This window comes from Chrysochloris asiatica, unplaced genomic scaffold (genome assembly GCF_000296735.1).
Source record: "Chrysochloris asiatica unplaced genomic scaffold, ChrAsi1.0 scaffold00386, whole genome shotgun sequence".
Lineage (NCBI taxonomy): Eukaryota > Metazoa > Chordata > Mammalia > Afrosoricida > Chrysochloridae > Chrysochloris > Chrysochloris asiatica.
Window position 1 is genome coordinate 287605 of NW_006408904.1, and position 15459 is coordinate 303063.

At 42.7% G+C, this 15459-nt stretch overlaps 1 protein-coding gene across 1 annotated transcript in view; it reads left to right on the forward strand.

The window, feature by feature from the left end:
* Nucleotides 1-15459, forward strand: part of RXRG (retinoid X receptor, gamma) — an 82519-nt gene that overhangs the window by 12319 nt on the left and 54741 nt on the right. Inside the window, exon 2 of the mRNA XM_006876511.1 lies at nucleotides 9753-10000. Coding sequence (XP_006876573.1) covers nucleotides 9753-10000 — 248 coding nt within the window. The remainder of the gene's footprint in view (nucleotides 1-9752; nucleotides 10001-15459) is intronic.

The window sequence follows — 15459 nt, forward strand, 5'->3', positions numbered from 1 at the left end:
AATTGCTCACCCTGAGGTTAGCAGCCCAACTCATAACCACTACGCTACCAGTTAAGTGCCATCAAGTCCGTTCCAATTCATAGCAGCCTGCCTGTATATTGAGAAGGACTAAGCAGGAAAAGGATGAGCAAATTTCTCTTAGGCCAAGAAGAGCAGACAGAATATCTGGATATTCTATGGTTCTTAGACTTGTACATCATATCCCTCACTAGAGATGAGTTCCCTTACTGGGAAAGAACAGTGTAGGGTAGGATCCAACCGTGCTCCTAGACTTTAAAAGAACAATCTTGACTCTTGGAAATAGCAAGTCTTTAGCTCTTCCCTCCTCACCGTGGGTAGGTATTAGCGGTTACCGATGATTCATCACCAAGTTTCCATCCCATCTTGAAAAGGATTGCAAATGGGACAGCCAACTGTACCCTGGCATGGCAGCAAAGAAATGAAAACTCCAAGCTATTTACGCCCTGTCTGGCCAGTCAGAAAACCTGCATGCTTGACATTTTACCAGGACAAGGTTGCTAAGCAACTTCCTTACTTTGGTAAGAATTCTGTACTTTTAAGAACCTGGGCTCCTCTTTTCTCAATAAGTCTCTCTCTCCCTCTCTCTTTCGTGCGCGCGTGCACACACACACACACACACACACACACACACACACACAAGCAATTTGTTGCTCAGAGACTGTAGGTAAACAAGGTTGTGGCAAATATCAGGGGTATGGATTTAAAATAACTTTTTTATTATGGTAAAAATATATTGAACAAGACATCTGCCACTTCAACATTGTTCGCATGTGCAATTCAGTGACATCGATTACATCCATCATGTTGTGCAACTGACGCCATTGTCCATTTCCAAATGATTCCGGCACCATTCACACAAGTTCAGTGCTCCTTTACAAAGATCTCCCTCAGAAACCCCATACAGGGTGGCTATGAGTCACAACTGACTCATTGGCACTTAACAAAACATTTTCAAAGTTCATCCATGGTGTAGCATGCACCAGGACTTTAATTCTCTTTATGGTTGAGTAATAATCCACTGTATGGATCTACCACAGTTTGCTGACCTAGTCATCTGTTGATAGACACTTGGGTTGTTCCCATCTTTTGACCATTGTGAACTGTGTTGCAGTGAATGATTTTTAACATAATAAGATTGATGTTTAGATCAATTACTTTGACTGTTTATAATAGGCAAGTATTGGGAAAAACCCAAATGAAGGACATAGATTTTTTTATGCAAATAATTTCTGTGCTTAGCCCTACGTATGGTTATTTCTATAATGTAACAAAAAATTAAATTATTCACTAAATATGTTTTGAGATCAATCAGGTGACTGTAATAGTCTAGGCACTATACTAATAATGATTAACAGCAAGGAATGAAACTGAAAATTCTTGATATCCAGTAGGGCTCTGAGTGCACAGAATAGAATTCATCAGGGAGGACCTCTGCTCTGCCAGGCTGGACTGTGGAGAAGTCGGGGGGTGGGGGTGGTCCTACTAGAGGGGTCGGAGTGGCCAGGAAGCTAGAGGGGAAACCTGGGCTCAGCGAACTTGCTATTTACTGACCAATTCAGAAAATTCAGTATTACAGTAACTGGTGTGGTATGGTCCTATTGTTATGTAGCAATGACAGTCCTTAATTGACCATCTACTATGGGCATAGCTCAAGCTAAACCCTTTACATATATAATCTTCTAAATGGCTTTCAAGTCAGTCATAGTCTCTCCCCTCACACCATTCATAGTATAGCAATCCTCTGAGGTAGGGATGTTTATTTCAATTTCATTAATCAGTTATAATTTTATATGTGGGAGTCCTGATGTAGTGCTGTAGGATAAGCGCTGGACCATGAGGTTGGTTGGAACCTCATAGTTGACAGTTCAAACCCACCATTCACTCCTCAGAAACCCTGCACTGTGTCGCTGTGGCTCAGAACTGATTTGATGACATTTAACCCCAGCAACAACAATTATACATGTGAGGAAATTGATGTTCAGAGAGTTCAAGTCCCTTGATCAAAGTTGCCCAGCTAGTAAGTGGTGGACCTTGAATCCAACCGGAGGCTTGTTGACTTCAGAGCTCTTCTCTTTTCCATAATCGTGTACACTTGAAGCCGCAGTACCACAGTACAAACAGGGACTTTAGACATCCTTGTAGTTTTATGCACAGGCCCTGGTGTGGTGCTGTAAGAAAAGCACGGGACTGCAAAGTTGGTTTGAACTGCAAGGTAGTCAGTTCAAACTCACAAGCTGCTCCTCAGATAGCCTATACAGATTTGCTATGAGTCGGAACCAACTTGACGGCACTTAACAACAACAATAACAACAGTTCTGTTTCCCAATGACACTCTCAACATCTCAACCTGTGACAGAAAATTCCAAGTAACTTTAGAGTCTAACATGATCCAATTGATGATGCGAGGTCCCCGTCAGCCTATTCTAGACCATAACAACGTACCCTTCTTTCTTTTTGATGCCAGGGAGCCGTAGACTGGCCCAGTGTTCATAACACATTAGATCTGGAATGGACCTGAGAGGCCACCAAGTGGCACCTCATTATTGGTGGGAATGAGGCCCAGGAACATGAAAGGTTTTTCTTGGGTATGGTGCAGAGAGGAGGGAAGCTCCTGAGAAACTCTACATGTCCTTTCCCAACACAGAAGCTATTTTAAATAGCCTTGCTCATTGAGCAAAGAGAATGGACAGAGTACAGAGTTTGTATCTTTTCTAGGCATCTGGGCAGTGGGCATGGAATGAGAGGAAGAGGTTGTAGGACCAGGAAATGGGCAAGCCTGGTGGGATGAAAAGAGCAGGGATCCTCACACAGGTGGGGATCAGGCTGAAGAGATCAAAGGGTAGTATCATAGAAAACTTAGCTTCAGAATAGGACTAGGTGTGCGCTGAGCTGAGCATGAACATAGTTTACCTTACATCAAGTTGGAGTAAATGCCATTCATACTTCATAAAGAAGCTTCTTCTCCTGATTGGTGCTGAAAGGAAACCTGTCAATTTTATGCCTTTGTTTATAGCTCATCCAGAAGGCTTAAAGAGGAAGGAAAAGGAATAAGCTAGAACCAGGTTTCTGGAGAACGTGTGTGTTTTTAGTACCGGCTATAGTTTCTGTAAGGAGCTCTGGTAGTGTAATAGTTACGAATCAGGCTGCTAACCTCAGGGTTAGGAGTTTGAAATTACCAGCTGTTCTGCAGGAGAAAGATGAGGCTTTCTGCTCCCATAAAGATTTACAGCCTCGGAAACTCTGTACAGGGTCGCTATGAGTCGGAACCGACTCCACGGCACATAACCACCACTACCACCACCATAGTTTCTGTGTTAAACTAAACCAGTTGCCAGTGAGTTGGCTCCAACTTATGTCAGAGTAGAACTGTGTACCATAAGGTTTATGGTGGTTGATTGTTGGGAAGTAAATCAAGTCTTTCCTTCTGAGGCCCCTCTGGATGGATTCAAACCGCAGTCTCTCTGTTAGCAACTAAGCACATTAACCACTTGTGCCACCCAGAGACTCTGCTTTCCCTGTAGCTGTGAACAAAAGGAGCGAGTGGGAGCAAGAGGCTGATAAAAATGTCACAGACACGTATGCTTTAGTGTCTACTTGTAAGAATGGATTAATTTTCCATTGAGAAACATTTTTGTCACAAAAGCCATTGTTTTCCATCTTTTCTAAGAGCAAAGCTATTTCTAAGAACCATTGGTTTGTTGTGAGACAAAGAACCAAAATGCATTTGTGAAAGATGTATTGTCTTTCTGAACTTCATTAAAAGAAAAAAAACCACAATGTGGTTATAAAATAGCCTACCTCTTCTAGGTCGTTGGCTCAGCTGAAATAAACCACCTTTTAAAACAGCCATTGAAAAGCAAGCCTTAGCTCATAATTTTATTATGTCTCAATAATGAACCATGTTCTCCACCCACTGAATAGTCAAGGCATATTCTGATTGTCTTAATTTGGGTTAATAATGATAATGTGCTTTACAGTTAAAGTCACTTTCACAACTATTATCTCTTTTGATTCTTGAAAGAACTCATTAGTCCTTAGAAGTCCATAGTGGTATTTTTGTGTGTGTGCAAGGTTTCTCAGACATCATTCACTTGCATATGGTTTTAATGGTTTTGCACATTGATTGAGTATCCTATGCACTTTATATCCTTAAACCAAATACTCTTAAAAAAAACCAAAACTCACGAAACTCTATTTAGAAAGGTAATTTTGCTAAAAAACTAAAAGACCTGTTACTTGCTTTAAACAGAAGGAAATGCAAATATAAAACTATTAACATTTTTTAAAGTTCTTCTCTAAGCCACTTAAGACACTAACTAAAATGTCCCTTCCTCTCAGTGGTCCAGGTTCAACAAGTTAGAAACTCTTATGTTGATGAATTTGAGAAGCAGATTCTTGTTCCCACCTGTCCCATCTCACTGGGCTTCCCTCTAGGGATGCAGACATGAAAGGCATAGTCTTTCTGAGATCTATTTAGGCAGAATTCAGAAGAGTGTTGCAGGCCTTCTGCTCTGATGTTGGAAAGTGGGGAGGAAAAATCAATTTCTGTCTGATGACTTTGTTAGGGGAGGAAGGCTATTGTCCCAGTGGGGCTTATGGCTCCCACACACTAGGGCTGCCCCTAACTCACTTGTCACATTTCATCTTAGTCATAGACTCTAGGTGTGTACTGGCCTCTTTAAATGTCACAACCTTTCAGGGCTTCAGCAAAGTCTAAAATTGTTCTTTGCCAACCGTGCTGCCTGGGAAGACTTTTGGTTTTCATGGCGTGAGTTCTACGAAGCTGACTTCTCTTTTCTTCTTCAAATGAACTTTCACTTGATGTCACTTCGTAATTGAATCATCTTGTACTTTGTGATGCAGTGGGCTTTCCACATAGCCTTCTGCCATCCTTGTCAGCACTCTCCCAGGGGAGAGCAGAGCCTTCAGGTTGACAGTTTGAATCTAGGCTCTGCCATTCACGACCCAGGCAGTGTTTCACTTGTTGATACAACAAAGACTGGTGGATCTACCTGGGGACATCAAAAATAGACACTTCTTTAACAAATATGACAACACAGTATATAAGTGCTAAGATATAAGGAAACACAGGCAGTTACCAGAAAACAGAAAAATAGGCAATAAAACCAGACTCCAGACTCCAGAGATTTCCTGGAGACAGCAACATTTGAGTTAGGCCTTGAAGGTTGGGCAAGAACATCCTTGACAATGAAGATGGGGAAAGGGTCATCCTAGGATGGCATCAGTAGAGGGGTGAGACAGAGTCTAAATGCTCTCATCTGTAAAAGGTTGAATTGATTCCTACCTCATAGAGCTATTGTCCAGATTAACATATAGAAGGATTAGCATATGAGTTAACAAATGGAAGTTGCCTGACCTGTCCATTTTAACCCCTCTGCCACACTCCTGGTGGAGTCCTGTTGTAGAGCTGCGGGTTAATGCACTGGGCTGCAAGGTTGGTTTGAACCACAAGGTTGGCGGTTCAAGTTTACCAGCTGCTCCTTGGAAACCTATACAAGGTCGCTATGAGTTGGAACCATCTCAACAGCACATAACAACAACAGTCACACTCCTGGAGTCCTGGTGTGATGCTGTAGGATAAGCACTAGACTGCTAACTGCAAGGTTGGCAGTTGAAACATACTAGTTATTCCTCAGAAAAGCAGGGGTGGGGAATACCCAGTCTGTGGCCTGGATGAAGCCCATGAAATAATTCAGTCTGGCCCTGCCAAGGCAACCACAGTTCCAGCCGTCGCATTGTTGTTGTTGTTAAGTGCCATTGAGTCAGTTCCAACTCATAGTGACACCGTATAAGGTTTCTGAGGAGCAGCTGTTGAGTTTGAACCACAGACCTTGTGGTTCAAACCAACATTAAGGTCGAGTGCTCGTTCCGTGATGCCACACCAGGATCCCAGCCATCACATTAGGGATGTGTTAATGAACTGTTTGACCAAATATAGCAGACTAGTTTTTAAGTTGATAACTTTGTAGGACCCATGGATAATGTAATAAATTTTGGCAGAAAAAAGGGTCTCCACCCCTGCTATACAGGGTTGCTGTGAGTTGGAACCAACTCAACAGCATTTAACAACAAGAAGCCAGACTTCTGTGGACCCATAGCATGTGATTTATCCTCAGTTGTGATACATATAACATGATACCTTGTGATCTGTCTTCTTTTGAGGCAATGTTCCTGAGAGACTGGAAACTCCACAGGTCGCATGATTTAGAGGTGGCAGGTCCCTTGAAGTCACTGTTCTCTTCACAAGTCGACCTTAACTAAACTAGTAATATCTCTGTGAAAACTCCAGGGTGACATTTTTCAAATGGGATATTTCTGTTTAAGATAGCTCTGCAGTTATAGTTCTGACACTCTCCACGTCTCTGCAACCTACTCCTAACAAGACATTTACTGCCCACTGCTATCTTCCAAAGTCTCAAACAGTGCTTTGACACATGGCGGGCACTCAAGAAATGTTTGTTGAATGAATGGTGAACCACTTAAAATCAGGCACCTGACAGATGATCATATCTGTGTGCATGCTGTCTGTCTCCCAGTAGGCATTGGAGAATGACTGTCTTCTCCAGTAGACCAGGCTGGTTGCTTCTCTTGTGGTTGTTAGTTGCTGCTGAGTTGGCTCTAATTCCTGGTGACCTCATGTATAACAGAATGAAACATTGCCTAATCCTGTGCCATCTTATATACTTGAGCTCATTATTTTGGCTAATGTCTCAGTCTATCTCATTGATGGTTTATCTCGTTTTCGGTGAGCATCTGCTTTACCAAACATGCCATCCTTTTCTATCCCTTGATCTTTCCTGATGATGTATCCAAAGTAAGTGAGTCAAAATCTCACCGTCCTTACTTCCAAAGAACATTTTGGTTGTGTTATTATTTTTTAATTGTGAACTGAGTAATAGTTTACATGGGAGAACATCAACTTTACACCATTGTTTCATTGCAATGATTTCATTCTCCTCCTCCATGCATCATCATTCAACAGTATTTGCTTCCATTCCTTCTGTTTTTTTTTTTTTTTTTTGGGGGGGGGCGGTGGGGGTATGTACACAAAAACACTCAGGAATATATAATAATTTAAACAACCAAAGGGCACATTCTGCAGGCCTGCCTCCTGGCCGCCAACACTCAGTCCTTCTCTTTCCATGAGTCTAGAGTCCTCAGCTGCTCCCTCTCTCCATGTCCTCATCTCTGCCTCCATCTCTGGTGTCACTGATTCTCTGGATAGGGTCCCGCATTCTGCTTGTGGTCTTCTCCCTGGATGGTCCTAGGGTCCTCTGTTTCTGGACTGTAAGATTAACTTGTTGTTATGTTCCGAGGAGTCAGTTCCAACTCATAGCTACCCTGTACAGGGCTTCCAAGGCTGTAAATCTTTACAGAAGCAGAAGGCCTCATCTTTCTCCCACACAACAGCTGGTAGTTTCGAACTGCTGACCTTGTTGGTTGCAGCCCAATTTGTAACCACTATGCTACCAGAGCTCCTTTGTAAGATTAACTACTCCTCCATTTTTGTTACAAAACTTCTACCTTTACAATTGTGACAGTTGCAATTAGCCATGATAACAATTACTTACTATTGAATCATAAAAATCGTATCCCCATCTCCCTTTACCAGACCCATCTAGACAAGATGAGAACTATTCAGTGGGGACTCTATCTTCCCCTGCACACTCTGAAACTAAACTCCCTCTTGAAAACTTGTAAGCCAGTCACTTCGTGCCTTTATTGCCCCCTAATTTTAGGTAGCCAATGTCTAAGTTGCTTATTCCTAGCTACCGTGTATACAGAGGGGATACTTGATGTGAAGATTCCTTCCCTCTCAGTTGGCATTTTGAGCTACTACATCCATAAGTATAGGTCAAGTTCATCAAACTGCGGCAATTTGCACTTGTTTCCTTTATAAAAAATTGTCATCCTCTAGTCAAGTTCTGATCATCAAGCCATTGAGGCTAGGTCAAATGGGTACTATCTGAAAGTTTGGGTGTTCTTGTTCATCTCCCTTTACTTCATATCAGCTAGATACTTCACTCTCAACTCTAGCCCTCCATGGTTAGGTCCTTGTCCATGGGCTTAGGAGTCCCCAAGTCTCACCGCACTTTGGACCAACCAACCTTCCTCTTCTCTCTCTCATCTCCAGGTCAACAGGAGTTTGGTTCTATTATTTTTCTAAGACTGATTGATTCATTGTTTTGATGATTCATGGTATATCCAATATTCTTTGACAAAACCACAATATGAATGGCTCAATTCTTCTGTTTTCATTTTTCACTGCCTAAATTTTGCATGCATAATGCATGATTGAAAAGATCTTGGCTTGGGCTAAACACACACTATAGTCATCCAAGTGACATCTTTGCTTTTTAAAACTTTAAAAAGATCTTTTACTTCAGACCTCCCTAGTGCAATTTGTTGTTGACTGCTCCTTCCCTGGATGTTGACTTATTGACCCTCACATTCTATCCATGAAGATAATATGGAAGTCATGGTTAAGCCTAGTGTACATGGTTCTTTGGATCTGTTCTTGCATGCCAGTCACACGGGCAACCAGCACCATGATTCAGGGTGGAATTACCTGACTGTGTTCCCTAGCCTTCACTTTGCTGCTTCAGATCTTGAGGCTATGGCTTTTTCTTCTGAGTAGAATGTCCCATGCTGAGCTCCTGAGATGTAGGGTATTGTCCTCTTTCATGTTGAAAGGTGAAACAACTGGTTAGAGCAAAATCGGACTTGATTCCAGAAAAGTACTACCAGATGACCATCTGGGACAATGCTGTTTTATACAATCTCCCAGAGCTCAATCCACTCTGGCTGCAGCTCTCCATCCCCAGATGAATAAACATTGTGTATGGACTTAACCTTCCTACAATTCCTGGGATGCTGTGGCCATACACTCACATCTAGCCTGGTGTGGCACTGCAGAATAATGTACTAGACCTCAGGGTCAGTTTGATTCACAAGGTTGGCAGTTCAAACCCGCCAACTGCTCCTTGGAAAGCCTATACAGGGTTGCTATGAGTTGAAACCAGCTCAATGGCACTTAACAACAACAACAAGCCATTCCAAGCCCTCTTCCCAGAGTGCTGAATTACCCTGGGCTGCTGACAAGAATCTTATGGTTATAAGGTGGCAAAGAACATGGAAACTAAGTGTCCAAATGCAGCCTTTGCCTTCTCCTTCATCATTACAAAATGTGGCTCCTTGTAGCAGGGACACTGTTCTCTTGCCTTTGAATTCCCAGCACCTGACATCTAATGGACCCTCAATAGGTATCTTTCGTGTCTCAGTGAATGCATTTGTGCCAACACAACATGAGAATTTCTAGAGCCACAATGGTAACTGCTCATTCCCTCTCCAGTTGGGGGTTTAGTTGATTATTTTCCCTATTTGTCTGACATAGCCCACAGTTGCCCAGCCCAGGGACTTTTGGGCTGTGCCTCTTGTTGTCCTTGCTGTGAATGTGACACAGCTCTGGTAGATTCCAGCCATGTTACCAGAGAACTAGAATATGGATGAGCACGCCTGTCCTAGAAGAGGCCCTGCCTGTCCTCTGCTTGCCTTCATTCTGCCAGCTAGGGTGGGCACCTATAGTTCACAGGTGGAAAGGTGAGGCTGGAAGGAGGGAGATGATGCAGAAAACAAAAATGAAGGGGGGTTGCTGGACCTCTGCCTTGGTGCTCCTCTGACAGTGCATCACCCCCACTCTCTTCTTACAGGCTCCGCTGGCCACACTGGCTCCACATCGATGAGCCCCTCAGCAGTCTTGTCCACAGGGAAGCCAATGGACAGCCACCCCAGCTACACCGACACCCCCGTGAGTGCCCCCCGGACTCTGAGTGCCGTGGGGGCTCCCCTCAATGCGTTGGGTTCTCCATATCGAGTCATCACTTCTGCCATGGGCCCCCCCTCAGGATCACTGGCAGCCCCTCCTGGAATCAACTTGGTGGCCCCACCCAGCTCACAGGTAGGCTTCTTTCCCATTCCCTTAAATAGTTTCACCCAGGCTGCTCCTGGGACAGACCCAGCACTCAGCAGGTGCTTAATGTGTGCTTACTGAAGGGTTTGGAGTGCCCCACGGACTTTACTCCTGCAGGGCCTTCATTAAGTGTATCCCTGGGTTGCACAACGCTTGCAAATGGAAGACTCCTCATGGTTCAGGATACTCTGCCGCCAACAGGGAGTCAGTTGTGGCTTCAATTACAATGTCTCTCAGGGCTGTCATCTTCAATGGGATGGTCCCTTTGATTCTTTTCAATTCAAGAATGAGTATTGATTTAGTCAATGAAATGCCAGGTGTGCTACTACATGTTAAAGGAACTCAGAAATGTGCTCTTTAGAGCTTGTAGCTGTTGTCAAGTGCATCAGTAGTTGAGAGGAGAAATAGGCAAATATAAGCACATGGATAAATCTAGAACAAGGCAGAGTGGGTTACACACACGTTGGCTTGAAGACTGAGAATATGGGAACTCAAGAAGGAATCCTCACCTAATTTCGAGTGCCTTCTGCTATGGTGGAGAAGAGGTATGTGCCTGGTAGACACTGAATCAGTGCTCTGAGGAGTCAGTGGGATGGTCAGATGCTTTACTCCTTCTAGTAACACCATAGTGGCATCACTAGTCTTCATCCTTTATGGCAGTCAGCTATGGCTGCAGTAATGCTATCTAATAATTGCCAAATCCCTAAAATTACAAAACCAAGCTTTTATTTCTCCCCTATTCACAAGTCTGTATGTTGGTGATGTGGCTCTGTTTCAGATGGAGGGTGAGTTAGGCGAAGCTGCAGGCTGGACTCACATCTGCTCCTTGTGTCTTAGACTAAAGGAGCAGCAGCTATCTGGGGCATGCTTTTTTTTCATGGCCTCTCACAGGAGTGTAAGAGACTAAACTAAAGCAGAAAAGAACATTGGAACCTCTGCTCTGTCACGTCCACTGGCCTAAGGAAATCATATGACTGATTCCACCATCAATGGGGCAGGGAAATAGGCTGTGCTTATTCTACTGGGGGTGGGGGGGCATCGGTGGGAGGATATTTTTCTTCTATGCTGGAGACTGGGGTTTAATTCCTCGCAAATGTGTTTCTTACGCAGTCACGACCTAGTGATGGTTTATGTTTTGATGTGATGCCAAACAGGTTTTAGCAGAACTTTCAGATAGGACAGACTAGGAAGACAGGCCTGGAAATCTACACCTGAAAATCAGTTGATGAAAACCCGATGAATCAGAGTGACCCCAACCAATTGTGCATGGGGTCACCACAAGTCAGGGGCTGATTTGATAGCAGCTAAAGGAGCTCTGGTAGCGTAGTGGTTCGAATAGGGCTGCGAACCGCAAGGTCAGCAGTTCAAAGCTACCAGTTGTTCCGCCGGAGAAAGATGAGGCTTTCTGCTCCCATAAAGATTTACAGCCTCGGAAACCCTGTTCAGGGTCGCTGTGGGTCGGAACCGACTCGATGGCACCTAACAACAACAACAACAACAACAACAACATAGTAGCAACAACACTGTAGTGGAAAGTATTACTGTGAGTTGTTGTGTTGTGGCTTTGAGTTGGTTCTAATTCATAGAGACCCTATGTAGAGTTTTGGAGAGCGGCTGGTGGGTTTGAACTGTTGACCTTGTAGTCACCAGTCCAGTGCATGTCCTGCTGAGCCAAGACACAATGCAAGGAATGTGAAGAGATTTGAAGGAGTGCAGAAGTAGGAAAAAGATTCCTATTTCTTCTGTACCTGTACCTGTAATCCACACCTTCTTCCCTCACTGAACAGCAGCCACAGTTTCATCGGCACCATCTACCAATACACTAAAAGGCTGAATTAGTGGGTCCTGCCTCCCCATGGACGTTGACAGTCTCAGTAACTCTAAAGAATAATTCTACTCCATCCTATAGGATCACTATGAGTTGGAATAAGCTCAATGGCAGTGGGTTTTGCAGCCTAGTCTTGGTGACGCTCTAGGCTAATCACTGGGCTGATAGGTTGGCAACTTAAATCCACCAGCAGTTCCCTGGGAGAAAAATTAGGCTGTATGCTCCTGTAAAGATTTAGAGTCCCAGAAACCCTATATAGGATCACTGTGAGTCGAAATTGCCACTATGGCAGTGGGTTTGGTTTGAGTTGGGGTTGAAGAGGCAGGTTCCCATTTGACTTAGCATTTCCTAATGCTACAGAGAAAACATCAGAGCTCATTTCTGAGGTCCACAAATCCTTGCTCTGCTCGTGAGCCCAGACTGTGAAAGCAAAGCCATGTGGAGTCACAGAATTCCAGAGCTGGTAAGAACTTTGGAAATTTATTGATCCATGCATTAAAGAATTTGGAAAAGATATTAAAGAAAACCTAGTGTATAGATCATAGATCTGGGGGCCAGGCAGATAAGACTAGTGAGTATGCGAGGTTGGCTGTGGGAAGCTAGAAGACACAACCCCCTTCCTTGAGGTCATTGTAATTCAAAGACTTTTAAAGCACTCCAAAGGCCAAGAAAAGTCCTTCTGTGGGTTTCATTTGACCCGCAATTTTCATCCCAATTTCTAATCTCATGATTCTAACCTGTGGGATCTTTTGCAGTGTACACATGGCACCACCACCCACACCCTCCAATCAGTAATTTGACTCTTGTGCAGATTTCAAAAGCCCCACAGTTGAGAACAAGGCAGAGTATGTTGTATAAATGCTGATTTTGAGCTAGAGACAGAGATTATAGGAGCTCAGGATTTCATATGCCCTACCTGCCCACCACCACTCATCTGTTGGTTTGTCAAATTGTGGTGGTTTATATGTTGCTGTGATGCTGGAAGCTATGCCACCAGTGTTTTAAATACCAGAAATGTCACCCATGGTGGACAAGTTACAGCAAAGCTTCCAGACATATTCGGAAGAAGGAAAGCCACTGGAACCCTTATGAATAGCAGCAAAATATTGTCTGATATATTGTCAGAAGATGAGTCCTTCAGGTTGGAAGGCACTCAAAATGTGACTGGGAAAGAGATTCCTCTTCAAAGTAGAGTTGATCGTAATGACATAAATGGAATAAAGCTTTTAGGACCTTCATTTGCTGATGGGACACAACTCAAAATAAGAAGCAGCAGCTGCAAACAGCCATTAATAATCAGAATGTGTAATGCATGAAGAATGAATTTAGGAAAATTATAAGTTGTCAAAAATGAAATGGAATGCTAAAACTGTGATATCCTAAGCATTAGGGAGCTGAAATGGACTGGTTTTGTTGTGAAGTGCTGTTGAGTCGGTGCCAACCCATAGCGACCCTGTATAGGGTTTCCAAGGAGCAGCTGATGAGCTTGAACTGCCGACCTTGCAGTTCAAACAGATTTGTAGTCTGGCACATTAACCCACAGCACCACACCAGGACTCTAAAATGGACTGGTAGTGACCATTTAAATCTTATCATTTAGTATGCCAGGAACAACAAACTCAAGAGGGATGGCATAGCTGTTGTTGTTGTTGGTGGTGTTAAGAGCTGTCAAGTCGGTTCCGACACATAGCAACCCTGTATAGGGTTTCTGAGGAGCGGTTGGTGAGCTTAAACTGTGAACCTTGTAATTCAAATGACTTTGCAGTCCGGCACATTAACTCACAGCGTCACACCAGGATTCCTGGATGGCATAGCATTTGTCATCAAAAAGAACATTTCAAGATCTATCTTAAAGAACAGAACTGTCTGTGATAGGATAATAGCCACATGCCTACAAGGAAGATCACATTTACATACCAACCACTAAAGTCAGTGATAATGAAATGGAATAATTCTATCAGTTTCTTCAGTCTGAAATTGATCAAACATACAATCAAAATGTACTGATAATTACTGGTGATTGAAATGTGAAAGTTGGAAAAAATGAGCAACAGTTGGAAACTATGGCATTGGTGATAGAAATTATGCTAGAGATCACATGATAGAATTCTGCAAGACCAATAACTTCTTCATGGACCTCACCAGATGGAATATACAGGAATCAAATTGCTTACATCTGTGGGAAGAAATGATGGAGAAGTTCAATATCATCAGTCAAAACAAAGCCAGGGCTAGTTGTGGAGCAGACCATCAAAATTGCTCATATTCAAGTTCAGGCTGACACTGAAGAAAATTAAAGTCATTCACAAGAGACAAATCTGACCTGGAATATATCCCACCAAAATTTAGAGACCATATCAAGAACAGATTTGATGCATTAGACACTAAGGATCAAAGACCAAAAGAGTTATAGAACGACACCAAGAACATCATACACAAAGAAAACAAAAAGGACATTAAAATACAGGAAAGAAAGGAAAGATCAAAATGTGTGTCAGAAGAAACTATGAAATTTGCTCTTGAGCATAGAGAAGCTAAAACAACTAGAAGAAATGAGGAAGTAACAGAATTGAGCAGGCAATTTCAAAGGGTAGCTCCAGAAGACAAAGTCAAGTATTATAATGATATGCACCAAGATCCCAGGATTCAAAGCCAAAGGGAAGAACACACTCAGCATTTCTCAAGCTGAAAGACCTGAAGAAAAAATTCAAGCCTTGATTTGTAATATTGAAGGATTCTATGGACAAAACAATAACAACAACAGTGCAGGAAGCATCGAAAAGAAGATGGAAAGAGTAGAGTCACTGTACTAAAAAGAATTGGTTGATACTCAACCATTTCAAGAAGTAGGAAATGATAAAGGACCTTTGGTACTGAAGGAAGAAGTCCAAGCTGCACAGAAGCAATTTGCAAAAAATAAAGCTCCAGGAATTGACAGACTACAAATTGAAATCTTTCAACAAACTGATGCAGTGCTGGAGGCACTCACTCATCTGGTTTTTATTTGTTAAGTGCCATTGAGTCTATTTTAGCTCAGCAAGCCTGTATAGGGTTTCCAAGGCAGGTTTGAGTACAGTGCTTATCCTATATAGCACCACATACTCACTCATCTAAGGCCAAGAAATATGGACGACAGCTGCAATCTATATGAGTTCCCATTCCAAAGAAAGTGGTCCAATGGCATGTGGAAATTATTGAGCAATTATTACTAATATCACATACAAGTAAAATGTTGCTGAGGATAATTCAAAAACTGTTGCATCAATACATTAACAGGGAATTGCCAGGAATTTAAGCAAGATTCAGAAGAGGACATAAAACTAGGGATATCACTGCTGACATCTGATGGATCTTGGCTGCAAGTAGACAAAACCAGAAAGATGTTTACTTATGCTTTGTTGACTGTGCAAAGGCTTTCAATTGTGTGGATTATAACAAAGTATGGAGAACATTGAAAAGAATGGAAATTTCAGAATATTTCATTGTGCTCATGAGGAACTTGTACATAGACCAAGAGGCAATTTTTCCAACAGAAAAAGGGGATACTTCATGGTTTAAAATCAGGAAAGGTGTGCATGAGGATTGTAACATTTCGCCTTTTTTTTTTTTTTTTTTTTTT